The following is a 26,202-nucleotide window of genomic DNA, read 5'->3' on the forward strand; positions in this document are numbered from 1 at the left end:
ATGTTACGAAAACTCTCTCTGTTTAGTAGTGGAGAGGGTGTACTCAGTTGTTGAGGGTGTTGTAGTAGTTAAGCATGTAGCAGCTGACGGTGTGCTGTCGGTTGGATTTGAGAACATAGTAGTTGAACGTGTAGTTAGTTGTGGAAGCGCTGGTTAGTTCAAAGTTCAGTTCATTGTTCCAAAAAATGAACTTGTTCAGTTCATCGTTCATCATTCAAAATGTTGAACGAAGTTCACCTGTCCAAAAACAAACTAGTTCACAGTTGTTCTTTTCCCCCCCCAGTACATTGCTGATGAGCGATTCCCCTCCAAACTGGCATTTCACTTCCCCAATGTTGCCAGCCATTCAGTCCACACTAGTAGCCAGCAGCAGCTTTCACCCTACAATCTCAAAAACATGGGAAAAACTTTCTCGGTCTTTTTTTTAAAATGGGGAATTAAAACAAAAACAGGACATTTGTCCTTAATGTGCAACACAGTATGACAGAAACGATGGTGAAAGGACATTTATAACTCTGCCTTCCTCACAGCTCTTGTTGACTATATTAACAAAATAACATATCTACTCTTTTATTACAAAACAAATTCCATATTATCAGTGTGATTGTACAGTGTTTTAACTAAAGCATTCTGACACAAATAATTTTCCTAGTAATCCATTTCTACAATTATGTACCGTATTAGAAAAGAACATATTCACACCCATTTACGCAGTGTCCCTGAATGCACCTCGCGCACTGCCTAGTTTTATTCTGAGGAGCGAAATGGGAAAAGCAGCAAGTGTATAATCTTTTCATCTTTTGAGCATGTCCAAACAGGTCCCTCTGCTGGTCATTTTTAATGTTACAGTTGATTCACTGTATATTACAGGACACCAACATCGCAGCGTCAATTGCACACACGTACATTGCGATGACGATGCTCAAACAAAAACTCGTGCAGCCCAAGTCAGAATCAGAATCATCTTAATTTGCCAAGTATGTCCAAAAAACACACAAGGAATTTGTCTCCGGTAGTTGGAGCCGCTCGAGTACGACAACACAGTCAAGTGACAGAACACTTTGGAGACATAAAGACATTAAGTAAAATTAATAAAAAAACATTTTAAAAAAAAAAAAAGTCACTGAGCAATAAAAGGTTGCTAGTAATCTAGTAATGCCGGTAAAAAAAAAATTTGGACAATTGTGCTAAAAGATGCAGAGTCTAATTAGTCAATTAGAATGACTAATATTGCAATACTCCGGTCCAATGACCATTGTGCAAAGGGCGCCGAGACTTCAAGGAATGTATGCAGTCTAAAGTGACTAGTAGCGCAATAATCTGGGACAATGTCGATTGTGCAAATGTTGCAGATACTCCTCAGTCAGTGTGCAAATGGAGCAGATGCTACTCTGGCATGAGTGGCCAGTATTGGTCAACAACAGATATGCAAATAATGCAGCGTGGCGAGACAACTACAGTGAGTGCACGAGTAATGTATAATTGGCCCCACAGAAATGTGACAACAAACTCAAGACAAAACAATCGGCAGCATGTTGCAATGGAATTGTAGGTTAGGTGTTTAAGAAGTTGATGGCAAGAGGGAAGAAGCTGTTGGAATGTCTACTAGTTCTAGTTTGCATTGATCGGTGGCGCCTACCTGAGGGAAGGAGCCGGAAGAGCCGGTGACCGGGATGCGGAGAGGATTTTCCACGCTCTTGTCTTAGTTCTGACAGCGTGCAAGTCCTCGAGGGTGGGTAGGGGGGTACCGACAATCCTTTCAGCAGTTTGGATTGTCCGTCGCAGTCGGAGTTTGTCCATTTTTGTAGCAGCACCAAACCAGACTGTGATGGAAGAACGCACGACTGATTCGATGACCGCTGTGTAGAACTGCCTCAGCAGCTCCTGTGGCAGGCCGTGCTTCCTCGGAAGCCGCAGGAAGTACATCCTCTACTGGGCCTTTTTGAGGATGGAGTTGGTGTTGAACTCCCACGTCAGGTCATGAGAGACTGTAATTCCCAGGAACTTCAAGGTCTTGACAGTTGACACAAGGCAGCTGGACAGTCAGACATCCCTACAGTCTTGACCGTGTTCAGCTCCAGGTTGCGTCGGCCACACCGCAGCTCCAGCCGCTCCGCTTCCTGTCGATATGCAGATTCGTCACTGTCCTTGATGAGGCCGATGACAGTGGTGTCATCTGTCAACTTCAGGAGTTTGACAGCCGGGTGTGTTAAGGTGCAGTCGTTCGTATAGAGAGAGAAGAGCAGCGGAGAGAGGACAGTGCTGATGCTGCGTGTGGATGAGGTGGCCTCCCCCAACCTCACCTGCTGTGTTCTGCCCGTCAGGAAGCTGTAAATCCACTGGCAGATGGCAGGAGAGGAGTTAGGGATGATGGTGTCGAACGCAGAGCTGAAGTCCACGAACGGGATCCTCGCGTAGGTCCCCGCACCGTCGAGGTGTTCTAGGATGAAGTGCAGTCCAATGTTGACTGCATCATCCACAGACCTGTTCGCTCGGTAGGCAAACTGCAGGGGGTCCAGCAGGGGACCAGTGACGCTCTTGAGGTGGTCCAGCACGAGACGGTCAAAGGACTTCATGACCACAGATGTCAAGGTGACAGGCCTGTAGTCATTTAGACCCGAGATTGTAGGTTTCTTGGGGACTGGAATGATGGTGGAGCGTTTGAAACACGATGGTACTTCGCACAGTTCCAGAGATCTCTTGAAGATCTGAGTGAAGACTGGAGCGAGCTGGTCCGCGCAGACTTTGAAGCAGGATGAGGACACATGGTCTAGGCCTGCCGCTTTGTTAATCTTTTGTTGTTTGAAGATGCGTCCCACATCCTGTTCGTGGATGGTCAACGCAGAAGTCAGAGGTGTGATTGTGGTCGGCGGTGCGGCTGGGTGGGTGTGGGGTGTGAAAGTGTCCTTTTCAAATCTGCAGTAGAAGGTGTTCCAGTCGTCTGCTAGTCTACTATTGTTCTCAGCTTGGGGCGGATCGTCGCTTGTAATTGTAATAATTAGCGATTGGAACGCATGCCAGACTGATTTAGAGTCGTTAGCGCTAAACTGTTTTTCCAACTTTGCTGCATAGTTCCTCTTTGCAATGTTAATTTCTTTAGTCAGCTGGTTTCTAGCGCGATTATACAGGGTCCTGTCCCCGCTTTGATACCCGTCCTCCTTAGCTTGGCGAAGTTGCTTAAGTTTGCCAGTGAACCACGGCTTGTTGTTATTGAATGTGCGAAATGACTCTGTTGGTACACACACATCGTCACAGAAACTAATATAGGATGTGACAGTGTCCGTATATTCATCCAGGCTGCCAGCTGAATTTTCAAAGACACTCCACTTTTTTTTTAAGTCCTTGCCTGTATGTTGGTATTAAGTGAATTAAATAGTGATCAGACGAGCCCAGTGATGCACGAGGTATAGCACGGTATGCATTATTTAGCGTACTATGGCAGTGGTCTCAAATGTTATTTTCCCTGGTGGGACAGTCGATGTGCTGCTTGTATTTAGGGAGTTTGTGGTTGAGTTTAGCTTCGTTAAAGTCCCCGAGAATAATGAGGGGTGAGTCCGGGTGGTGTTTTTTTCAATTTCGTTTACTTGTTCGGCGAGCATTAGCAGTGCGGCGTTCGCGTTAGCTTGAGGCGGAATGTACACACCGGGGATAATGAATGATGCGAACTCACGAGGCGAGTAGAATGGCTTACAGTTCAAAAACAGCGACTCCAAACGCGGGCTGCAGTGTGTGCTGATCTCCTTGACGTCCGTACACCATTTTTTGTTGCTATAGAAGCATATCCCGCCGCCTTTTGTTTTCCCCAATGATTCCATGTCACGGTTCTCCCAGTGAAGATAGAAGCTGGGAAGCATGACGCTGCCCTCTGGTGCAGCCTCACAAAGCCAAGTCTCCGTGAAGCACAGGGGGGCGGAACGTCCGAAGTCTTTACTGGTCTTTATCAGAAGATGAAGCTCGTCCATTTTGTTGGGTAGGGCGTGTAGATTCGCGAGGTGGAATCGACGGGAACGCCAATCTGTATCCTCTCTTGCGGAGCTTCACTTGGATTCCGGCTCGCTTCCCTCTGTGCCGCCGCCTCCGCCTCCATGCGCCAAAGACCGCGGTCGTTGTTCCGGTGAGTAACAGAGGGAAAAAACTGAGCGGATTTGCGAAAGTTGGTGAAAGAAAGTCCGGGGTAGACTCCGTGATAGTTAAGATAGTTCTTTCCTTGTGTAAGTGAGTCACGTAATGTCTTCAAAGACGAACGAAAAACACAAAAACAAAAACAATACTAGAGAACGCGTAACCGAGGCGTCCGCACGGGTAGGCGCCATGTTGTCTAAGTGTAGTGGTTACGGGTGTAGCAGCCGATGAGTGTGTAGTAGTTAAGGGTGCGATAGTGTGTAGTTAGTAGACAAAAGTGCAGTATTGGCCGACCGGAGTAAAACTCACCACAATTCCTGTGGAGGGGCTGAGGTCCAGCTCGATGATGAAGCGATACCTGCGTGCCAAGAAGGTGGCGCGGGTGGACGGCATCAACATGGACGGCTGGGCGGCGTTGGTGTCCTGCTGCCATCTTTTGGGTAAAACGCTCAGCAAATCCAACTCGTTGCCGGAGTTGAGCTGCAAGGGAGGATTCCGATCGGCCGCCTTATTGTTGGAACGCAAACGGCGAGCTCGAGGAACTCACCAGCTCCCGCTCGGACGCGGGCCAGATGACTTGGTTGAGTTTGCCCAGAAACCAGGCCAGACGCACGTTCCTGGAGATGCGGTACTCCTCCTTCATCAGCAGGTAGATGTGCTTGGCCTCCTCCACCTGGACCACGCAAGCACAGAATTCACTGCTCACAACTGGAGCGCGACCAAATGTCCTTAAAATCACATTTGAGACTTTTTTCCCACAAAAATCCCATTCCTGATTTTCATCTATTCTCACCCCCTTTGCCTGTAGAAAAAGCAACTAGGATTATTCAAAACGTGTTTAGTGCTTTGTTTAGTTCCCCCTTGTATGGTTAGCTTTATTTCTCCTGATACCAACCGAGCTGGCAACCCTTTTTTGTTGTTTCCCGAAGCACCAACTTCGACGCGAATTGTTCGTGAACCGAGGTTGCACTGTAGTTGTTTTGAGTGTTCAGTGCAGCTAGTTGAGGGTGTAGTTAGTATTCTACTGTAGTTGAGTGCGGCAGCTAGGAGTCGTCGCTGAGGGTGTTAACAGTGGAGTAGTCGTCGTCCCTTTGAGCGGTGCTGTACTGCAAGTTTGAAGTTTGAATTTGAGGTCAATTGAGGCAATGGCGTGATGTCACCGGGTTTTGAACCCGACTCCATTTGGATGTTCATGAATGTCAAGAACAACATCAACGACAAAGACAACAGCAAACATGACTTCACCAACGAACAGCAAGCCGTCAGGTGGCAGCCTTAAAGCACAAGTTGGTGTTGAAAGTGTCACAATGTGACGCTCAACAAGTCCACTTGCTCGGATTTGGCTTGATGGCGCTCGACGGGAGCAACCGCGAGTGCAATGGAACAACAGCGCGCCACTTTGTTCGGCTGCGCTGACTGACCTCATTGTCCTGTCTCTCCGCCATGCCATGCGTCGCATAAGGCTTGTCGGCGGTCCTCGGAAGATCGATTTGGAGCTTGTTTTCATCCGAAGCGGATTCTTGTTTGTCGCGGAGCTGCTGGTCTCCGGACGCGTCTTCTTCGCGTTCAATAATGGCGGTCGGAAAAGCGCTATCAAACTCACAGGCGCCACCGAGCGATCCGAAGTGGAAACTGAAGAGCCGTCGCGAGAACGACTTCGGCCGAATAAAAAAATAAAAAGCAGTGAACAAATCAATACAAAAACATTTCTGGAAATATCAAAATACAGGTCAAATGAATGCCTCATACCCAAGAGTGTAGCGCAAATTCCTCCTGGTTTAATTTGTAGGGTATTTTCACAAAAGTTGTGAGAGAGAAAAAACGACCACAAGTAAAGAAGATACTGTACTACAGAAGCGTATTGCATTCACTTGGATTAAAAAAAAAAAAATCCTGTTATTCTGAGTATTTTTTGAGGGCTTTGTTTTTCTGACAGAAAACATTTCCACCTGTTTTTCTGACTATTTTTTTCAGTTTTTCGGACAATTTTTTTTCCCACCTGTTTTTCTGACTATTTTTTTCTGTTTTTCGGACTAATTTTTTTCCACCTGCCTTTTGGACTAATTAAAAAAAATAGTGACTAATTTAAAAAAAATAATCAGAAAAACAAAGCCCTCAAAAAATACTCCGAAAAACAGGGTTTTTTTATCCAAGCGAATGCAATACGCTAATTTTAAACTGACGCAGTAATGATGAAAGATCCTTGAGTGGCGCTAAAGCATTATCACATTTTGCAAACCATCGTTAAAAAGGAAGAAGAAGAAAGATTTTTGTTTTTTTTCAAATTGATTTATTAACAATACAATGGCAATAAAATAATACAAACATGGCAACAATAACATTTCATTAAATTTTAACTTAACAGGGGCAGTATCCATATCATAATATTAACGGGGGGGAAAAAAACATGATTAAAAAATTGAAGACCTCGACTACGACGGCGCTCGGTGATGGCGTCATCACAAGGCGCCGTTTGCTCCACGCTGACCGACACATCCGTCAACCGGAGCGCGTTTGGCTGTCTTGTCTGCTGCTCTCCATGTTTTAAGATTACAAAAAGAAGTACAAAATAAAAACATAAAAAAGTCGTCGGCATGGCAAACACGTCGGATCCCATCAAAGACTTCGAAAAATGGAAGAAGAAATACAACGTGAAGAAAGCTCGCGTCAAGCGTGAACGGCGCCAGACGAAGAAGCCAGAGTGGCAGGTCGAGCGAGAGAACATCAAGCGGCTGGTGAGCAAGTACGCCGACATCGACACCAGGGAAGTCGTCAAGTTCTCCGACTTCCCCATTTCCAAGAAGACCTTGTTAGGGCTGCAGGAGTGTCAGTACAGGCTGCCCACCGAGATCCAGAGGCAGACGGTCGGCTTGGCCTTGCAGGGAAAGGACGTGCTGGGGGCCGCCAAGACCGGCTCGGGAAAGACTTTAGCCTTCCTCATCCCGGTGCTGGAGTGTCTGTACCGCCAGCAGTGGAGCTCCGTGGACGGCCTGGGCGCCCTCATCATCTCCCCGACCAGGGAGCTCGCCTACCAGACCTTCGAGGTGCTCCGCAAGGTGGGCAAGAACCACGACTTCTCGGCGGGGCTCATCATCGGCGGCAAGGAACTGAAGGGCGAGTCGGAGAAGATCCGCCGCACCAACATCGTCATCTGCACCCCGGGCCGGCTGCTGCAGCACATGGACGAAACGGCCGCCTTCCACGCCACTGACCTGCGCGTGCTGGTGCTGGACGAAGCCGACCGAATCCTGGACATGGGCTTCGCCGACACGCTCGACGCCATTGTGGAGAACCTCCCCGAGAGCCGCCAGACGCTGCTGTTCTCCGCCACGCAGACCAAGTCGGTCAAAGACCTGGCCCGCCTCAGCCTCAAGGAGCCCGAGTACGTGTGGGTGCACGAGAAGGCCAAGTTCAGCACGCCGGCCACGCTGGAGCAGAGCTACGTGGTGTGCGAGCTCCACGACAAGGTCAACGTGCTCTTCTCCTTCATCCGAAGCCACCTGAAGAAGAAGATTTTGGTGTTCTTCGCCTGCTGCAAGGAGGTGCAGTACCTGTTCCGCATCTTCTGCCGCCTCCGGCCGGGCGTCCCCGTGCTGGCGCTGCACGGCAAGCAGCGGCAGATGAAGCGGGTGGAGGTCTACGACGACTTCCTGCGCAAGAAGAACGCCGTGCTCTTCGCCACGGACGTGGCCGCCAGGGGCCTGGACTTCCCCGCCGTCAACTGGGTTCTGCAGTACGACTGCCCCGAGGACGCCGACACCTACATCCACAGGGTGGGCCGCACGGCACGCTACAAGGAGGGCGGCGAGGCCCTGCTGCTGCTGCTGCCCTCCGAGGAGAAGGGCATGATTGCCAGGCTGCGGGAGAAGAAGGTGCCCGTCGACAAGATCCAGGTGGGTCCTCCTGGTCCTCTCCTTGCCTTTTCTTCGGCGGTTGACGATGCCCCGTTTATTGAGCAAATTCGAAATGTTTCAAATGCTTCTGCAGCGACTGCAAACCTTTTAACAATTAAGGCAGCAAGCGACAAAACTTACTGTCGACTGTTTGAACTTCTTCTGCAATCCATTTTGGCAGCAGACTCCAAAACATAGTTTCCTCTCCGTTTCCGATTTCTCCCGCAGCCCGTTCAGCAGCAAACTACAAAACAGACCATTGACTTCCTGTTTTGATTGGTTCCGCATCCCGTTTAGGCAGCAAACTTGAACGTTTCCTTGTTACTGTGTAGTTGCATTTCGTGTTTAGCAACCACTACAACACTTCCTGTTTGTTCTTTCTTTGGATTTCTTCTTCAGCGCCGTTCGGCAGAAAATAAGAAAACGTTTCGATCATTCCATCTGCAGCCCTTTGGGGCCACAAACTCAAAAACTTCATGTCTGCCTTCTGCTTTGGATTTCTTCTGCAGAAAACTAGAAAACGTACGGTTTAGCTTCTGTTAGAATGTCTTCTGCAGCTGATTTAGGCAGCAAAGACTGTTGACTGTTTCAATTTATTCTGCAATCCAGTGTGGTGGCAAATTACAAAACCCTCATGTTTACTACCTGTTTTCGATTTATTCCGCAGCAAGTTTCGCAAAAAAACTACGAAACACGGTTTACTTCCTGTCTTCATTCCTTTTGCATCCCGTTTAGGCAGCAACCGAGACCATTTCCTTCTTACTGTTTATCCCTTCTTTGGATTTCTTCCCAGTTACGCGTTACGCCCGGGAACAAACTAGAAAACTTACTGTTTACTTTGTGTTAGAATTTCCTCCGCAGCCCGTTGAGGCAGCAAATTAGAAAACGCCTTGTTTTCTTTCTGAGCGTCTTAAGTTCCTGTTGTGATTTGTTGCTCGCTTACAGGTGAATCCAGAGAAGCTCCAAAATGTTCAGCAGAAGCTGCAGGCCTTCCTGGCTCAGGAGCAGCAGCAGAAGGAGCGGGCGCAGCGTTGCTTCGTCTCCTACCTGCGCTCCGTCTACCTGATGAGGAACAAGGACGTGTTCGACGTCTTCGAGCTCCGGCTGCACGAGTACGCGCTGTCCTTGGGCCTGGCGGTGGCGCCGCGGGTGCGCTTCCTCAACAAAGCTCAGGCGCAGGGAGCGGAGAAGATGTCTGAGGAAGAGGAGGAACTGAGCGGCTTCAAAACCCAGCTGAGAGGAGATGTTCCCCTCCGGGAAGAGTCTGATGATGACGAGGGTCGGGACGACGACGACCTGGGAGACGTCGACTTCCTGACGCTCAAGCGAAAGTATGTGTTCAGTCCGGAGGAAGGACACCAGAAGCAGATGGATGAATCAGGCAAGAAGAAAATCCAAAAGATGACCAAGTTTAAAGAGGCCAAGAAGGTCCTCAAGAGGAACTTCAGAGTCAACACCAAAGTGTCCTTCACCGAGGAAGGACAAGCCACGCAGGTGTGGCCTCCCGTGCAGCGGTCGGCCGCCGGCCGCAATGCACCGCAGCGGGAAGGCGAGGACGAGGAGGAGGAAGTGTCGGGGATCGACGTGGAAAAGGCCAAGGAGCGGCTGAGGAGGGAGGACCGGGAGTTTGACAAGCAGGAGTACAGCCGCAAGGTGAAGGCCAAACACCGCGAGAAGAGGCTGAAGGCCAAAGCTGCCAGGAGGGAGGCCGGCAAGCAGCACGGAGCCGAGTCGGACGAGGCGGTGGCGTACCTGGCCACCGACGGCGAGGAAGAGTTCGACCCCGACACGCTGCCGGACCCCGACGACGAGGAGGAGGAGCGGGAGCGGGATGAAGATCGCCCCGCTAAACGCAGCTACAGCGGCGGTGAGGAAGAGGAGGCACCGGGGAGGAGGTGGAGGAAGAAGGCAAGGCGGCAGGAGGAGGAACACGTGGCGCTGGACACGGGACTGTCGCTGGTCGAGGACGAGGAACTGGTCTTGCAGCTGCTGTCGGGACGCACGTGAAGCCGACAAGTCGCAGCCCGCTGGCGTCCATTTTGGGGGAGAGCGCTTTTGCTTCCTTTAACCGTTATCGCGTTGTCATATCGTCTCTCGTCCCACTTTAATGATGTCCTCTTTCATAAGTGTACATTCATCGTGATATTCTGACTTGGATATAAAGTTATTCTGTTATGAAATCATTTGTATTGCGTGCGTGTGTTTCCTTTTTTTTTTGCTCCACAACATCGGATCTCCTCCAAGGGTTCCGTTGTCATATTTCAGTTTCTTCAAGATAATAGCAACAATGTGACAGCCTCAAGAAAGTGGCGCTCCTACCCGTTTTCCCGCAGCAGCCGAACATAAAGAATACAGTATTAATGTGCCACAAAATCCAATTGCCAGTGTATTTGGCGTTCAAAGGTGGCGTTGAGTCATTTACATGCAGACAATAAACTAAAGGAACGTCATTTGAACACGTGCCATGCGATCTTCCTGTGTGCCTTGAACGCACCACCGTTCAGTGTCACCTGAAGAGCTCATTTACATATTCTCGCCTGTCCGAAAAAGCCAAAAAACGCAACCCGGCGAACCATCTGTTATCGTAGATTTTGTGCAACAAGTGAATGTGGACTCCTTTTCGTGACGTGGCTTGACAACGCGTTTCATCCAAAGTCTCCAAATTGGCAGCGTTAGCAAACATTTCAAAGTTGGGCATTGTTCGAAATTCGCCTTGTTCAACACGATTCAGCCTGGCGCGAAGCCGAAGACATTTGGCTTTGACACGCCACTAAAATGCAAATCAATGATCCGAGAGCAACTGTCGGCGGCAGCTCGACGCTCGTTTAGCCTTCGAGTGTTCCAGAAGGTCGGCAACGTTCGCGACACTTGCGTAAGTTTCCAAGTTTCTTTCAAAAATGTAACAACGGTACAACTCACATTTGTGTTGTCCACTTAAAAGTGACGAAGGCTCCGAATAAAGACACAATTGCCACTTGGAAGCAATTATGGCGACGAATAAAGCCCCCGCGGGGACGGGACGAGCGGGAGAGGCCGGCGGCATTCCAGGGAAGAGCTTCCAGGTCCCGGCCAAGCACGGCCCCGTGCCTACTCCAGGTGTTTCCCAGGGCCAGGGCCACCAACCCGCCTCCTCGGTTCAGGCCCCCCTGACGTCGTCCTCCGCCATCATGGTGGTAACGGCCAAGGTCGCCAAACCGGTTCTGACTGCGAGCCAGGCCGCCGTGACCCCGACCCCGGCCTCGGCCCAGAGGAGGACGGTGGTGATAACGGTGCCGAGGCCGGCCGGACCGCCTTTGCCCGTGGCGCCTCGGCCCGCCAACATCCAGATCCCACCAGGTATTTGATTTGGAAGTCATATGACAGAAACTGTCTAGTATACATGCTTCAAAGTTCTCTTCTGAAGGACCCTGCGGAACTGACCCTAAAATGGCACAATTGGGCTGTTTTTTTTCGGCTAAATCTTCTTGGTATTTCTTGCGGTCTACCAAATTGAATGTTGAAGGCAACATTTTCAAAACGAGCTCCGAGATTAGTTTTTGTTGTCATCGTGTCATCCAAAATTTGCTACTATGCTCCACTTGCACGTAATGGTGAAAAGTCACATTTTTGGGAAATTCAGTGTTGTTCATCTGTCTCGTCGTGTCGAGGACGTGCTTCAAATTTGCCACCAAATCTCTCAAAAACCAGTTTGGATTTGAAGGAAAGCTGGAAAAGATCCTACAAAAGCGATTTCTAGCCAAAATGGCACAATTCCCGAGTGTTTTTAGGTCATGGCTTCTCGAGACTTTTTTTGTTGGTCTACAAAATTCATGTTGCTCGGTCAGACTGGCGAAACATTTTCAAAAGGATGTGCTAGCGGGAGTCATTAAGCTTTGCGGTCATGCACCATTCACAATTAATGAGTTTTTTTGTTTGGTTTTTTTTCTCTCCGTTTTGTCATTTTGTGTTTTTCATCGAAGTCAAGTCTGTTTGTAGCCTCCAGCCCTTACTCAAAAGACCCTCACAGTTGACAAAGATTGACGACATCCCCTGATCAAACCCCCCCGGTCGGTCTGTATAATAGTCATCTGGCTCGTATTTGTGGCTCAAATTGAGTAGAAAGACAAAAGCTCTCGGGCGAGTTCAACTTGAAATGGCCGATCGTGATCCTAAAATGTCTGCTACAAACCACAATAGAAGTCTTCCCGTGTCTTTTCTGACATGTCTTCTTGAGACTTGTTTTGTTTGTTTGTTACGCGTGATAGACTCGTCCGCCAAATGTCATGTTGCTCAGTCAAACTGAGTTTGGGGGCTGAATTTAAACATACCAAATCATGGGTGAAGTTATGAGAGTTTTGTGGCGACCCATCAATTTTTGCCACCATTTTCTGTCCACAATCAAGGACGGGAACTTTTTTAATTCCTCGTAATTTAGCGTGGTACGTGTGCATAGTATACGCAGTTAAAATTTGGTAACATGCTGGCAAAATACTGAGCCGTTCATCTTTGATCACCCAGAAATGGCCGAACGCTACCCTTAAATGGCCACTTGAAACCAAAATGGTCGACTTTGTCTGTCTTTTGGGGCATTTTCTTTGGTGCCCTCATGGTAGACAAGTTTCATGTTGCTTCAGGGGCTGAATTTGCCATCAGCTTTCCGATCTAGTCACATCTACAGACTCAAATCACCTCTCCCCATTGAGATGAATGGAAATGCGATTAATCTGTTCCAATCCCCCCCAAAAACTGTAGCACTGTATGGCAAACATATATGTATATGAACACAATGAGAGAATGTAAACCCCAAAAACTATGACGTGTAATTAAGCCTCAAGTCACACACACACGTTGCAGTACGTTCATGTGTTGTGCCTTGAAATGGTGTGACCGAGTGAGTGCCGTCGGTCTCCTTGTAGCTCACGCCGCACTCTCCCCGCCGTGCACAGCAGCTGCTGTCTGTCTGTCTTAAGTGGACGTTACATTTCAAAAACTTCTTCATAGCACAGTCGTGCGTGCTAGGTTGAGTGAAGACTCTAAATTGCCCTTCGGTATGAATGTGTGCGCGAATGGTTGTTTGTTTCTATGGGCCCTGCGATTGGCTGGCGACCAGTTCAGGGTGTACCCCGCCTCTCGGCCGAAGATAGCTGCGACTCGCGTGAGGATAAAGCGGTACGGAAAATGGATGGATGGATGGACAAAGAGATTTACACGTGCATGTTAAGCAAGCACATAGCTTTGCTTTAAAGGAGTCCTTTTGGGTTATGTTAACCAACAATGCAAAACGCCTTTGACGGGCGAACCAGTAGCATCGGCGTCGCCCTTCGAGCAACGGATATTTGTACTTCAGTGGCAGGGCAAAACATCTAGACAGACTATGGACTCATTTCGTTTCTATATTTGCAACTTCCTAGCGCCTTGCTTCTTCTTGCTAGCTCCTCCCGCCAGACGTTCTCTCGAGGAGCAAGGAAGCTGCTCGCTCCTCGATTTGCCTGGAGACGATCCTTAATATGGCGGCTTGGTAACAACTTCCGGGTCGCCTTCAATGTTTTGAGGAGGTCGGAATGAGACTTGATGAGCCCAATATAAGAGCACTCACAGGCGTGTAGTCTTTATCTTCTGGAAAGAAAGACTCATATTACAGCATCTTACTGAGCAATTTTGACAGTCTCATTCATGTATAGCCTTATGTCTGCATTATGCTGCCCCCAGGTGGCCAACCAGGAAGAGCGCCTCAATGTCCATTGAATTGAAGAAAAAAAAATGTGGAAAAAATTGTATAATTCTTTACTTTTCTCTATAATTCTCTTTGTCATTACTGTATATTTTTATAAAATTAAATATAGAGTGCAATATGTCACACGATGAAACACATTTTTTTGGGGGGGGAGGGGTGCTGGAGCAGATTAATAGCATTTCCTAATTTCAGTTTATTTCAGTTCAAATTCATTTAAGATGAATGTGTTTTGGGTTATGAGCGTGGTCACGGAACAAATTCAACTTGTGTCTCAAGGCGCCACTGTGTGAAACTGTGTATTTAATGGACAGGTATGATGCTGATCCGCAGTGACAGCGGTCAGCTGATGCTGATGTCCCAGCAGGCTTTGGCACAGGCTCAGGCACAGCAGGGAGCGAGATCTGGCAACAGCCCGGCGAGCGGAATTCCGGCCTCACAGGTACGCGTACGCCCCGCGGGCCCGTACTCGCCTACGCTCGCGGTCGTCGTCCGCGTTGACGATGTCTGTGATGCTTTCGAACATCAGGCGACATCCGCAAGTCAAAGCAACGAGAAGGTGACGATGATCAGGATGACGGCTTCTGCGACTTTCCAGCCGGCGGCGGTCCAGAACACGGCCATGGTCAAGGTCTGGCACGGCGCTCCCGCCAGGACGACTTGTTACTCTTCTGTGTAGAGTTCAAACACATTTCGTATCGCAGTGACAGTGAGCAAAATGATGGCCATTGTCACTCTCATCGCCATTAAGTACATCTGCACAATCTAACAGCAAAAATGCTTTAAATATTACGCACAAAATAGAGTAGGGGGGGAATACAATAATGTTAGATAAAATCCCAAAATATTAGACATAGTATACAAGAATATTAAACAAAAAAGACAAATATACAAAAGTATGAGATGAAAGATACACCATTAGAAATGACTACAAAAATACTAGACAACTAATTCAAAAATATTAGATGAAAATATTACACACACAAAAAACTAATATTAGTCAAAAAATAAAATTTTTAGCATTTGACAAAAATCACAAATATTAGATTAAAATACACATATATAGTATTATAAACAAATACAAAAATATTAGATGTATAGTAGAAAAAAAGGAAAAAAATAGACAAAAGCTACAAAAATAGGAAAACAATAGGAAAAAAAATAATAAGAACTGCAGCTAGTATAAATAGAAATACAAGACAATACAAATTAGACAAACGATACAAAAGTACACGAAAAATACTAATTAGTAAAAAAAAAAAATATAATTTTGGGACAGAATAAAAAAACAATAATAATAATAATAGAAACAATTACAAAAATATTGTACACATACTATGCAAAAAGATGAGAAAATACTACTAAACTACTAGGTGAAAATACATCCATAGTAGAAAAGAATATCAAAATATTAAAGAAAAGAATTTTGGGAAAACAAAGAATATAATAGTATAACAAATGTTAAAACTATGACTGTTATAAAAATATAAGTATACAAAATTACAAGTCATAATTAAAAAATATTTAAAAAAATACACATGCACAAGTATGAGGGTAATACAAAAATGCCAATCATGGTTTGTGTGTAAAGCGTTCATCCGTGGTTCTGTGCCCTCAGGTGATCGGCATGACTCCCAATCCAGCCGCGGTTCCGACCCGCACCGTGGCAGCTGAACACAGGGCTCCTTTTCAGCCGGTCACCGTGGAAACCAAGAAAGAGCCCCCTCCTGCGTTTAGTCAGGTGAGTGCAGGATCCTCACGTCGCTTACGCCTGTGCGAAAGTATTAATTTCAGATAAAGGCAATTTTCCATAATACAGTGGTGCCTTGAGATACAAGTGCCTTTTTTCAGATAATTTTTTTGTTTGTTTTTGCTTCGGCTGGCGAGTAGAGATTTGAGATACGAGCGTTGTATGCTGGCAGCAAACTCAACTACTGATCTCGGTTCACTTTCCGTCTCGTCCTCTGTGACACCATCTCACACCCCATCCTCAATAGACTCTCCTCCGTCAGCTTCACCTACACCACCCTAGACTGGTCTCATTCATACCCGCAGTCAGTGCGTTCAGCTAAAATCTTTTTCTTCCAACCTCTACCCAGTCACTTCAGGTGTGCCCTATGGCTCTGTCCTGGGGCCCCTGCTTTTCATCATCTACCTGTGATGCATACACTGTTTAAATGTTTACATTCTATTTAATTATGTTATTACCCAGTTTTTTTTTTTAAATTTGTAAAGTTCAATATGATAGAGTGCTATTTTCCTGATTTAAAAACAAACATTATTGTTGGCTTTTTTAGGGGGAGGGCAGGTCACGTCCATTCATTTCAACATTTCAACGGGAAAAGATGATTTGAGATAGGAGCTGCGAGCGTGGTCATGAAACGAATTGGGCTCGTACCTCAAGGCGCCGCTGTGTGTCCCCTTGAAATGTTCGACTGGGGATGTTGAGGACAAACATCCGCAAAGTTGCCTTTTGTCCTGCTGTCCACCAGGAGACGCTGGAGAGCGTGAAGAAGTGCAAGAACTTCCTGGTGACGCTGATGAAGCTAGCGTCCAGCGACTCAAAGTCTGCCAACATGGCCAACAACGTCCGGGGCCTGGTCAGGAGTCTGCTGGTGGGTCTCTCTCTCTCTCTCTCTCTCTCTCTCACTCTCACTCTCACTCTCACTCTCTCTCTCTCTCAAAATCTCTCGCTATGCTGAAGCATTCAGAATTCCTTTCACTGGTGCTCAGGGGCTAATATTGTGTGCATTTCCAACTTTGTGGGAACGGTTTGGAGATGGGCCCCTTTCCTTTTCCAACATGACTGTGCATTAGTGCACAAAGGTTCATAAAGACATGGATGACTTGACTGGCCTGCACAATCCTGACCTCAACCCCACAGAACACTTTTGGATGAATTAGAGCGGAGACTGAGAGCCAGGCCTTCTCGTCCAACATTCTGGAAAAATGGTCATAAACTCCCATAAAGGCCGCACGGTGAAAGACTGGTTAGCACATCCGCCTCACAGTTCTGAGGACCCGGGTTCAAATCCGGTCTGGCCTGTGTGGAGTTTGCATGTTCTCTCCGTGCCTGCGTGGGTTTTCTGCGGGTACTCCGATTTCCTCCCACATCCCAAAAACATGCATGGTAGGTTCATTGAGGACTCCAAATTTTCCATAGGTGTGAATGTGAGTGCAAATGATTGTTTGTTTATGTGCCCTGTAATTGGCTGGCGACCGGTTCGGGGTGTACCCCACCGCTCGCCCAAAGATAGCTGGGATAGGCTCCAGCACGCCCGTGACCCGCGTGAGGATAAGCGGTACGGAAAATGAATGAAACACACTCCTAAACCTTGTGGAAAACCTTCCCAGGGGAGTTTAAGCCTTTCTAACAGATTGGATTAAGAATGGGATGTCACTTAAATTCATATCTGAGTCAAGGCAGGTGAGCGAATACTTTTGGCAATATAGTGTAAACGCTGGCATGTTTTGACTACTGCGTTTTAGCTTCAGCGTCTCCATACAGAAAAGTTTTTGTCGTAGTTTAAAATGGCTTAATTTAACCAGGATCCCTTGGGCACAGGTAAAACCCCGGGTCTGTTATGTGCTCGTCGGTGCCATAAATCCTCGCGGACCGGACCAAAATGCCACCTTTCTAGTTGGCCTGCATCTACTTAGCCTGCTGGCTACCTAGCCGCTCTCGTCCTCTTTCACCCTGCTGTGTTGGATAAACTTTCTCCCATTTCTGCCACGGTTGCCCCCTTTGGCGATGGCTCCTTTTCAGCGTCCATTATGGTGCTTCCATGTTATCCGTGTAGCTCATTGTAGAGCTTTCATTTTAGATTTTGTTCTTTGACACTGGATTTGTTTTTTCACGGGGATTCCCGAGTCGATTTGAATCACCACTGATTCATTTGTAGCTTCCAACGTCCATGTTGTGGTTGCAGGAAGGCAAGATGGAGGCGGAGGAGTTCACGCAGGCGCTCTATCGGGAGCTCAAGTCCACACCGCAGCCCTGCTTAGTGCCCTTCCTCAAGGTGAGTGAGGCACCATGACACTAGGGCAGGCCATTCATTGATTTTGTTGAGTAGAGTTTATTGCTCAGTGTAATTCTTTTAAACTCCTTCACTGCCATGGATGTTTACTGCCACCGTCGTACATATTCGTCAAGTACTTTTTTCAACGGGTAAGCGTGGAAAAGGCTCTTGCCCAGCTTGCCTGAGATTCAGGTTGATAACCCACTGCAATGACTAACATATTGCTGGAGATGGTTGCGTTGCATTACTTTGGATTTGAGATCAGCTCAGCTTTTGAGTCGAAGGTAAATATTAGGCGCTTAATCTCTCGATTATCAGAATCAGAATCGTCTTTATTTTGACAAGTATGTCAAAAACACACAAGGAATTTGTCTCCGGTAGTTGGAGCCGCTCGAGGACGACAACAGACAATTGACAGAGAACACTTTGGAGACATAAAGACATTGAGCAAAACAGTCACTGAGTAATAAAAGGTTGCTAGTAATCTGGTAATTCTGGTACAATTTTATTTGTTTTGGGCAATTGTGCAAAAAGATGAGTTCTCTAGCAATTAGAGCAGTTTGAATGACTAATATTGCAATAGTCCGTTGCAATGACCATTGTGCAAAGGGCGCCGAGACTTCAGGAAATGTATGCAGCTTAAAGTGACGAGTAGTCCGATCATCTGGGACAATGTCGATTGTGCAAATGTTGCAGATACTCTTCAGTCCATTATGCCAGTATTGGTCAACAACAGATATGCAAATAGTGCAGCGTGGCGACACTACTACAGTGAGTGCACGAGTAATGTACAATTGGCCCCACAGAAATGTGACAACGAACTCAAGTCAAAAAATTGCCAGCATGTTGCAATGGAATTGTAGGTTAGGTGTTTAAGAAGTCGATGGCAAGAGGGAAGAAGCTGTTGGAATGTCTCCTCGTTCTAGTTTGCATTGATCGGTAGCGCCTAACTGAGGGAAGGAGCCGGAAGAGGTGGTGACCGGGATGCGGGTCCAAGAGGATTTTGCACGCTCTTGCCTTAGTTCTGGCAGCGTGCAAGTCCTCAAGGGTGGGTAGGGGGGTACCGACAATCCTTTCAGCAGTTTTGATTGTCCGTTGCAGTCGGAGTTTGTCCTTTTTTTTTGTAGCAGCACCAAACCAGAATGTGATGGATGAACACAGGACGGATTCGATGACCGCTGTGTAGAACTGCCTCAGCAGCTCCTGTGGCAGGCTGTGCTTCCTCAGAAGCCGCAGGAAGTACATCCTCTACTGGGCCTTTTTGAGGATGGAGTTGGTGTTGAACTCCCACTTCAGGTCCTGAGAGACTGTAATTCCCAGGAACTTGAAGGTCTCGACGGTAGACACAAGGCAGCTGGACAGCGTGAGGGGCAGCTGTGGCGAAGGAGGCCTCCTGAAGTCCACCATCATCTCTACAGTCTCGAGCGTGTTCAGCTCCAGGTTGTGTCGGCCGCACCGCAGCTCCGGCCGCTCCACTTCCTCAGAACCATCAGAATCAGAATCATCTTAATTTTGCCAAGTATCCATCCATTCATCCATTTTCTATCGCTTATTCGAGGTCGGGTCGCAGGGCCGTAGCTTTAGCAGGGACTCCCAGACTTCCCTCTCCCCAGCCACTTCATCCAGCTCTTCTGGGGGGATCCCGAGGCATTCCCAGGCCAGCCGAGAGACATAGTCTCTCCAGCGTGTCCTCGGTCGTCCCTGGGGTCTCCTCCCGGTGGGACGTGCCCGGAACACCTCACCGGGGAGGCGTCCGGGAGGCATCCGAATCAGATGCCCGAGCCACCTCATCTGGCTCCTCTCGATGTGGAGGAGCAGCGGCTCTCTAAGGGAGAGCCCGGACACCCTGCGGAGGAAACTCATTTCGGCCGCTTGTATCCGGGATCTTGTTCTTGCGGTCACGACCCACAGCTCGTGACCATAGGTGAGGGTTGGAACGTAGATCGACCGGCAAATCGAGAGCTTCCCTTTTGGCTTAGCTCCTTCTTCACCACAACGGACCGATACAAAGTCCCCATCGCTGCAGATGCTTCACCGATCCGCCCGTCGATCGCCCGTTCCATTCTTCCCTCACTCGTGAACAAGACCCCGAGATACTTGAACTCCTCCACTCGGGGCAGGATCTGATCCCCGACCCGGAGAAGGCACGCCACCCTTTTCCGACTGAGGACCACGGTCTCCGATTTGGAGGTGCCGATTCTCATCCCAACCGCTTCACACTCTGCTGCGATCCGCTCCATTGGGAGTTGGAGATCACGGCTTGATGAAGCCAACAGAACCACATCATCTGCAAAAAGCAAAGATGCCAAGTATGTCTAAAAAAAAAGACACCCAAGGAATTTGTCTCCGGTAGTTGGAGTGTCCTTTTCAAATCTGCAGTAGAAGTAAAGGATGCCGGACTGATTTAGAATCGTTAGCGCTAAACGATTATACAGTGCTGTGCTTGCTTTGATATGCGTCTTACTTGGCTTGGCGAAGCTGCTTAAATTTGGCAGTGAACCACGGCTTGTTTTGTATTGAATATGCTGTGCAGTCTAAACAGCTTTGAATTTCTCTCTCTGCTTCATTGGTCCACTTTTTCACTGTTTTCACTGTAGGCATCACTCATTTATGTTCTTGCCTGTATGTTGGTATTAAGTGAATTAAATAGTGATCAGACGAGCCCAGTGATGCACGAGGTATAGCACGGTATGCGTTATTTAGCGTAGTATAGCAGTGGTCTCAAATGTTATTTTCCCTGGTGGGACAGTCGATGTGCTGCTTGTATTTAGGGAGTTTGTGGTTGAGTTTAGTTTCGTTAAAGTCCCCGAGAATAATGAGGGGTGAGTCCGCACGGTGGTTTTTTTTCAATTTCGTAGACTTGTTCGGCGAGCGTTAGCAGTGCGGCGTTCGTGTTGGCTTGAGGTGGAATATACACACCGGCGAGAATGAAAGATGCGAACTCACGCGGCGAGTAGAATGGCTTAGAGTTCAAAAACAGCGACTCTAAATGCAGAACGTCCGAAGTCTTTACTGGTCTTTATCAGAAGATGAAGCTCGTCCATTTTGTTGGGTAGGGAGTGTAGATTCGCGAGGTGGAATCGACGGGAACGCCAATCTGCATCCTCTCTTGCGGAGCTTCACTTGGATGCCGGCTCGCTTCCCTCTGTGGCGCCGCCTCCGCCTCCATGCGCCAAAGACCGCGGTCGCTGCTCCGGTGAGTAACACGGGGAAAAAAAACTGAGCGGATTTGCGAAAGTTGGTGAAAGAAAGTCCGGAGTAGACTCCGTGATAGTTAGCAAGTCTCCCCTTGTGTAAGTGAGTCGCGTAATGTCTCCAAAGACGAACGAAGAACACAAACACATAGACTATACTAGAGAGCATGTATTCGAGACGTCCAAAGGGGTATGCGCCATCTTGGAATAAAAAGGGAGAGGTTTGGGCACCTCACACTTGACTCGAGTGTGTATATGTATGCATTCTATGAACAGAGTATGTTGCGGTAGGTAGTAGAAAGTGTCGGTTGTGATCGTAAGAAAAGATGACTCATTTCACAGAGTGGATGGCGAACGGCAGGTGTAAAAAGCCGCTGACGTTCAACTCGAGTCATGCTGTCGGTCAGCGTCGCTCATCGCGTGTGTTGTTTTTCTGTAAATAAAGTGAGTTTGCCCAAAAAAAAAAAAACTTTCTCAGTTTTGCTTTTGTTGTTTTATAGTTTGAGGTGTCACAAAGTAAAACAAATCTTAACGTCAAAGTCACTGTTCTGTTTCTTTTGACCAAAGGTTTTCTCCGCTCTTGGGCCAGAAACTGCTGTTTTTGGCGAAACCTGTCCATTTGCTAGGGCGGATTATGAAAGAACAGACAAAGATAGAAACGAACATGATTCTTCTTTCCTGTTTTTCAAAATATAGAGTAGTGACGACATCCTGTATTATCCCTTTAAGCAATATATAATAGAACACAAACAGTAGAACACGTAGGCAGATCATCTAACAATACTCACATGCATATATTCTTTATCCTCTGCGAAGAATGACTATTACTATTGTAGCTTACTTAGGACTGACCTGTCTTTATTCATATCTATATGTCTGTATTATACTGCCTCCAGGTGGCCAAGACGCACACAGCAGAAGGAGGAGCACAATGTCCATTGAATTGAAGCAAAAAATGTGATCTCTGTGTAAGTTGCTGGGAAAAAACTCAGAGGGGGAAAAAAAAAAAACAGTTTTGAAGTAGTAGTTTCATGAGAAAGAAAGCAAATTCCAGATGGGGGAAAGACAAAAAGAAAAACTGATGACGGCACTCACCTGCGTTTTCACTAAGTGAAGGGAAAAGTAAGGATTAAACTGGGAAATCGGATTTTTGTGGACACCTTTTTGATTTTAAGGCCATATCGCCCAGCCCGACCATATTAGTATGTTTTTCCTCGGCATAACAGTAATGGATTCTTTCATTTTTTTCTTCTGTCAGAAAAGTCTCCCAGCAGTGCGTTGCCTCACCGCAGACCCGCAGGCATTCATCCAGCAGGCCTGCTCCTCCTCCTGCACCCCTGCTGTGAAGAAGCCCAATGTGGACCCAGCTCCAAGTCCGAAAGCCCTCCATCAGGTGGTCTGTGCTGTTCCTAGCGATCTCTATAAAAATCCTGTCAATTCCTGTTAATGATCTGTTTTACAGTCAAGTGGAGCGAGCGCGTTGCCCCAGTCCAGAACTTTGGCCTGCAAGAGCTTCCGAACCATTTCTACCCCCGAAGTCACCCCGGTCCAGATGGGAAAAGCCTTCTCAGGTAGGCCCTTGAGCACCTTTAAACCTGGCTTCTAAAGTTGCAATTTTCTGTATAAATGGCTCGACAGGGTTACGTTCCAGAACCCCCTGTGATGCACACAAATTACGTACAAATCCGCTAAGTAGAGAAAATATGTTTATTTGATTATTTATGTTTTAAAGCTTTATGACCCTACCCACACTCTTATTAACCGTTACTGTACTCTTATAAACTCGTCCTATCGGGGCGGAGGCAATTGAATAATTTTAGAATTGATTATTCTTCCGATCATTCCCTCGATTATTCAAGTAATCGCAAAAAAATAAAATAGATTTTGACTAATACCCATACAAAATATGCATGTGAGGAGCATGTATTATTTGTGTCGGCTCTGGGTTGCCTTCCTCACATTCTATACTGTAGTATCTGTAACTTTGAATGTGTGGCTTTAGAAGGCGGGGCCTGAGCTGGTGAGTGACGTGGGAGTCGGTGAATGCAAGTGCAGAGTTAGCCGTTGTTGGCTCAGGTTAGCGGCTGGCTGGCTGTTAAGTGGCTAACCGGTAGCCAGTCTGCATGTTGCGTGCCTCTGGGCATCAGTTGTGGCCATGCGATGTATGAATGTGCTTGTAATTGAAAGTACACAGGCGGCTGTGTTTATCCTTGACCACCCGTCGAGGGATTAGGATTCATTCTACCTAGCGGTGGTAGGCTATATTGAATTAGCTAATGATGTTTTCTTTACCGTGCACTTGCCTCGTCTAAGTGATATCGCGAAAAATCCGCAACATCAAATTAGAAATGGAGAGGAGTTGGTGACTTGGCAGGTCACATGTCCTTCCTATTCGTCTGACCCCTGGGTGGGTGGAACCGGCGCCATCTTCCAATTGATGTTATCCCAGCGGCTGTCGGCACCTTGCTCAAATCAGCTCGGCTGCAAAAAATGACCGCATTGCGGGCTGAAGCCTTTTGGATGAAAGGTGAACCGTTCTCAACAAACAAACGGAAAGTCCGTTTACCTCGGTTCAACCTTTGTGGATTGCAATGACCTGGATGACTGAGACTCCCTTCTGTTCTGTTGTGTTGAAAGCAATTGTCGCTGTCTGAACTATTTTGTCACACCGGATGTTCCGAAAATAGTGGTAGGAACTGTCATAAATCCATCTTCTTTTTTTTCTTTTTCTTTCTTTTTTTTTTTTTTGTTTTTTTTTTTTAGGAGGGTTCTCCGTGAGGCAACCTTTTGCTCGAGATCCTCCATGCGCCCCCAGACTTGCTTTCAGGGACACTTCAGGCTCGTACAAGTAAGACGATTCAGATGCATTCCACGCCAACTGTGTGTCCAAATGCTTTCATCTCATCTCGTGTCACTTTATGACACTGTCGTAACGCGTGTCGCATTTCGGCATACGGCCGTGCTATATTTCAAGCGTGTGGAAATATTTGACCGAAAATGAGACTGATGACGCAGAGAAGACGACGACATTAACGACGTGGCGTCCATGGCGGGCGTCAACCTGCGCGAGGAGAACGCTCAGATCCTGACCGGCGCGGTGGGCTCGGTGGTGCGGTCGTGCCAGGATCAGCTCTTCCTGTCCGCCGGCCCCGCGCTGGGCCGCTTCCTGCGCGCGGGACGCCCGCTGGGGGTGACGGAAGTGGGCCCCGAGGTGGTGGCTCTGGTCTCTCACGCCACTCAGGAGTGTCTCCGCGGCCTCCTGGAGAAGCTCACCGTGATGGCGGAACACCGGAAGGCGGCCCTGAAGGTACTCGCGGCTGGACTTCCCGGTTTGTGTCCCGTCTGAGCTCCTTTTGGCCGGTTGGCGTCCGCAGGAGGACTCGTGGCACGACAAAGTGAGCGACGTGCGCTCACAGCTGCGTTTCCTGGAGGAGGTGGACGCTTTGAAGAAGAGGAGGAAGGACGAAGAGGAGAGGGACAGGCTGATGCGTTTGGCCAGGGTCAGTCTGATACACCGTGTCTGTCTCGTGCCAAATCCAGACTCATTCCTGTCTCGAACCGCATCTGGGCGCAATCCTGTCTCCTCCGCATCACCGCAGATTCCATATCCACTCTCATTTCTCACCCATTCCACCTTCTGTCTCACGCCGGCAGAGTCGCTCCCACCCTGACGATCCGCTGCAGCAGCAGCTGAAGCAGAGAGCAAAAGAGGTGACTTTTCACTCGGTCGAAATTCAGTTTCCACAATTTCTTCGTTATTGGTTTGGCTGACTCGGTTGTTGTTGTGGTCGTGTCCTTATCGAGTTACAACAAATGGAAGAAGCTCAGCTGCAGCAGCGAGAAGCCAACCTCACCGCTCTGGCGGCCATTGGCCCGAGGAAGAAGAGGGGGCTCGCCCGCACGGAAGGCAACGTACGGACGGGCGTGCGTGCGTGTTTTATATTGTGTGAAGTGTGCATGTGCAAATGCAATGTTGTGTGCGTGTGCATCAGGTGTCGCTGGCGCCCAGGCAGCGCGTGAGTCGCGTGACGCTGCGAGATCTGCTGCTGTGCATGGAGCACAGCCAATTCCTGCGACGCTCACTCACGTTCTACAAGGCCATGCTCTGACAACTCCACCCGTTTGGTGCCATCCTGACAACATTCGGACAACTCCACCTGTTTGGTGCCATCTTGACATTCTGACAACTCCGCCCGTGAGGTGCCATCCTGACAACATTCTGACAACTCTGCAGAGCTGTCTTGAGATACAAGTTTCATTTGTTCCACGATCACACTTGTAACGCAAAACCCTTAAAAGCTCTTTTCTCATTAAAGTGAATGGAAAGGCCATTCATCTGTTACACAAGTTAAACAAGTAATGTAATTAAATAGAATGTAAAGAGTTAAAACAGCTTGTGCATCACAATTTAATGCTTCAATTCCTTTTGCTGCTGCTCCTGGTGTGGCCGCCTTGGGCCACCGGGGGGCAGTATAACATTTTCATAAAGACAAATGAAGAGCCACTGCTATTTTCAGCAATGTGAATTACTGATGCTCATTATCATGGCCATGAAAAAAAGAAATGAAAAAAATCCCCCCCTAAAAAATCGTGAATAAGGAGGTCTGAAAAGTAATATGTGGGATTCCAATGTATCAAACATTTTTTTCGCAGAGGATAAACAATACGTGTGTGCCCTTATTGCTTTATTGTCTGTCTACATGTGTTTCCGCATCAATGCTACTTTTGTTCGTCCGTCAGTGGCTTTTTCCATTGTATGTTAGCATTAAGCTAGCGGGGTCATTCTTAAGGCAGAGGGTTGTTTTAAATCCACAATGTCTTTGTTTCACGTTTAGTCGGACGTGAAGAATTTCTGATAAACTGCTGCTCGTTGTGAAGCGAGTTGACTTTGCTCCTACCTCGCACACTTGAATCACAAATTTTTGCTCGCAAGTCAAAGCCAAAAAAAAATCACCCGAACAACAGCTCATATCTCAAAAGTTGCAAGTCTCAAGGCACCACTGTAATAACACAGATTGACGTGTAGGATTTTGTGTTTATCAAATATTTTTGTTGTGTTCACGCTTATGTTGAAGCTGTTTTGACATTGTTTTGCAAAGAGCAATCTGTTTCATTAAAAAAACTTTCACAAGCATTTTTCTTTTTTTGCATGTTGTACCTGGGGGGGGGGGGTACAACATAAAAACTTTCTGTCACATCTGTACAGTATTTACAGTAACAGTGTGGTGACTTCGCTTTTGATGCGGGCGCCGACGTATCAACTG

The 26,202-nt window shown here is 47.6% G+C and overlaps 3 protein-coding genes across 12 annotated transcripts in view; 2 read left to right on the top strand and 1 right to left on the bottom strand.

Annotated features, from left to right (window-relative positions):
• szt2 (SZT2 subunit of KICSTOR complex) overlaps positions 1 to 5,712 on the bottom strand; it is a 59,290-nt gene extending 53,578 nt beyond the window's left edge. For 8 of the 9 annotated variants that reach the window (XM_061779961.1, XM_061779966.1, XM_061779963.1 and 5 more), the window contains exons 1-3: positions 5,544 to 5,712; positions 4,670 to 4,795; positions 4,432 to 4,602 (exon numbers count right to left, since the gene is read on the bottom strand). In XM_061779961.1, the coding sequence (XP_061635945.1) occupies positions 4,432 to 4,602; positions 4,670 to 4,795; positions 5,544 to 5,567 (321 nt within the window). In that variant the 5' untranslated portion in view covers positions 5,568 to 5,712. The remainder of the gene's footprint in view (positions 1 to 4,431; positions 4,603 to 4,669; positions 4,796 to 5,543) is intronic. The other variant, XM_061779964.1, reaches the window with a different exon arrangement.
• Positions 5,713 to 6,541: 829 nt separating this feature from the next.
• On the top strand, positions 6,542 to 10,198 carry ddx10 (DEAD (Asp-Glu-Ala-Asp) box polypeptide 10). The gene is made up of 2 exons (XM_061780084.1): positions 6,542 to 8,015; positions 8,961 to 10,198. Exons 1-2 carry the CDS (start codon positions 6,717 to 6,719, stop codon positions 10,020 to 10,022), a joined length of 2,361 nt encoding a protein of 786 aa, XP_061636068.1. The 5' UTR covers positions 6,542 to 6,716; the 3' UTR covers positions 10,023 to 10,198.
• A 269-nt stretch (positions 10,199 to 10,467) lies between these two features.
• taf4b (TAF4B RNA polymerase II, TATA box binding protein (TBP)-associated factor) lies at positions 10,468 to 26,066 on the top strand. 2 transcript variants are annotated; one of them, XM_061780085.1, is made up of 15 exons: positions 10,468 to 10,887; positions 10,957 to 11,351; positions 14,040 to 14,167; positions 14,255 to 14,356; positions 15,344 to 15,466; positions 16,218 to 16,340; positions 17,655 to 17,744; positions 22,197 to 22,334; positions 22,401 to 22,509; positions 23,702 to 23,786; positions 23,954 to 24,245; positions 24,313 to 24,438; positions 24,593 to 24,649; positions 24,743 to 24,850; positions 24,931 to 26,066. In XM_061780085.1, exons 2-15 carry the CDS (start codon positions 11,003 to 11,005, stop codon positions 25,045 to 25,047), a joined length of 1,947 nt encoding a protein of 648 aa, XP_061636069.1. In that variant the 5' UTR covers positions 10,468 to 10,887; positions 10,957 to 11,002; the 3' UTR covers positions 25,048 to 26,066. The 2 variants fall into 2 exon arrangements, with proteins under 2 accessions (XP_061636069.1, XP_061636070.1); XM_061780086.1 differs by having other exon boundaries at positions 10,469 to 10,887; positions 22,197 to 22,331.
• The last annotated feature ends 136 nt before the right edge of the window (positions 26,067 to 26,202 follow it).

The sequence above is a fragment of the Phyllopteryx taeniolatus genome, chromosome 7 (assembly GCF_024500385.1).
Source record: "Phyllopteryx taeniolatus isolate TA_2022b chromosome 7, UOR_Ptae_1.2, whole genome shotgun sequence".
Classification (NCBI taxonomy): domain Eukaryota; kingdom Metazoa; phylum Chordata; class Actinopteri; order Syngnathiformes; family Syngnathidae; genus Phyllopteryx; species Phyllopteryx taeniolatus.

Coding starts and splice junctions, on each gene's coding strand:
- ddx10 (XM_061780084.1), top strand. CDS start 6,717: ATGGCAAACACGTCGGATCCCATCAAAGACTTCGAAAAATGGAAGAAG. Junction 8,016..8,960: donor TGCCCGTCGACAAGATCCAG/GTGGGTCCTCCT, acceptor GCTCGCTTACAG/GTGAATCCAGAGAAGCTCCA.
- taf4b (XM_061780085.1), top strand. CDS start 11,003: ATGGCGACGAATAAAGCCCCCGCGGGGACGGGACGAGCGGGAGAGGCC. Junction 14,357..15,343: donor AGAACACGGCCATGGTCAAG/GTCTGGCACGGC, acceptor CTGTGCCCTCAG/GTGATCGGCATGACTCCCAA. Junction 15,467..16,217: donor CCCCTCCTGCGTTTAGTCAG/GTGAGTGCAGGA, acceptor GCTGTCCACCAG/GAGACGCTGGAGAGCGTGAA.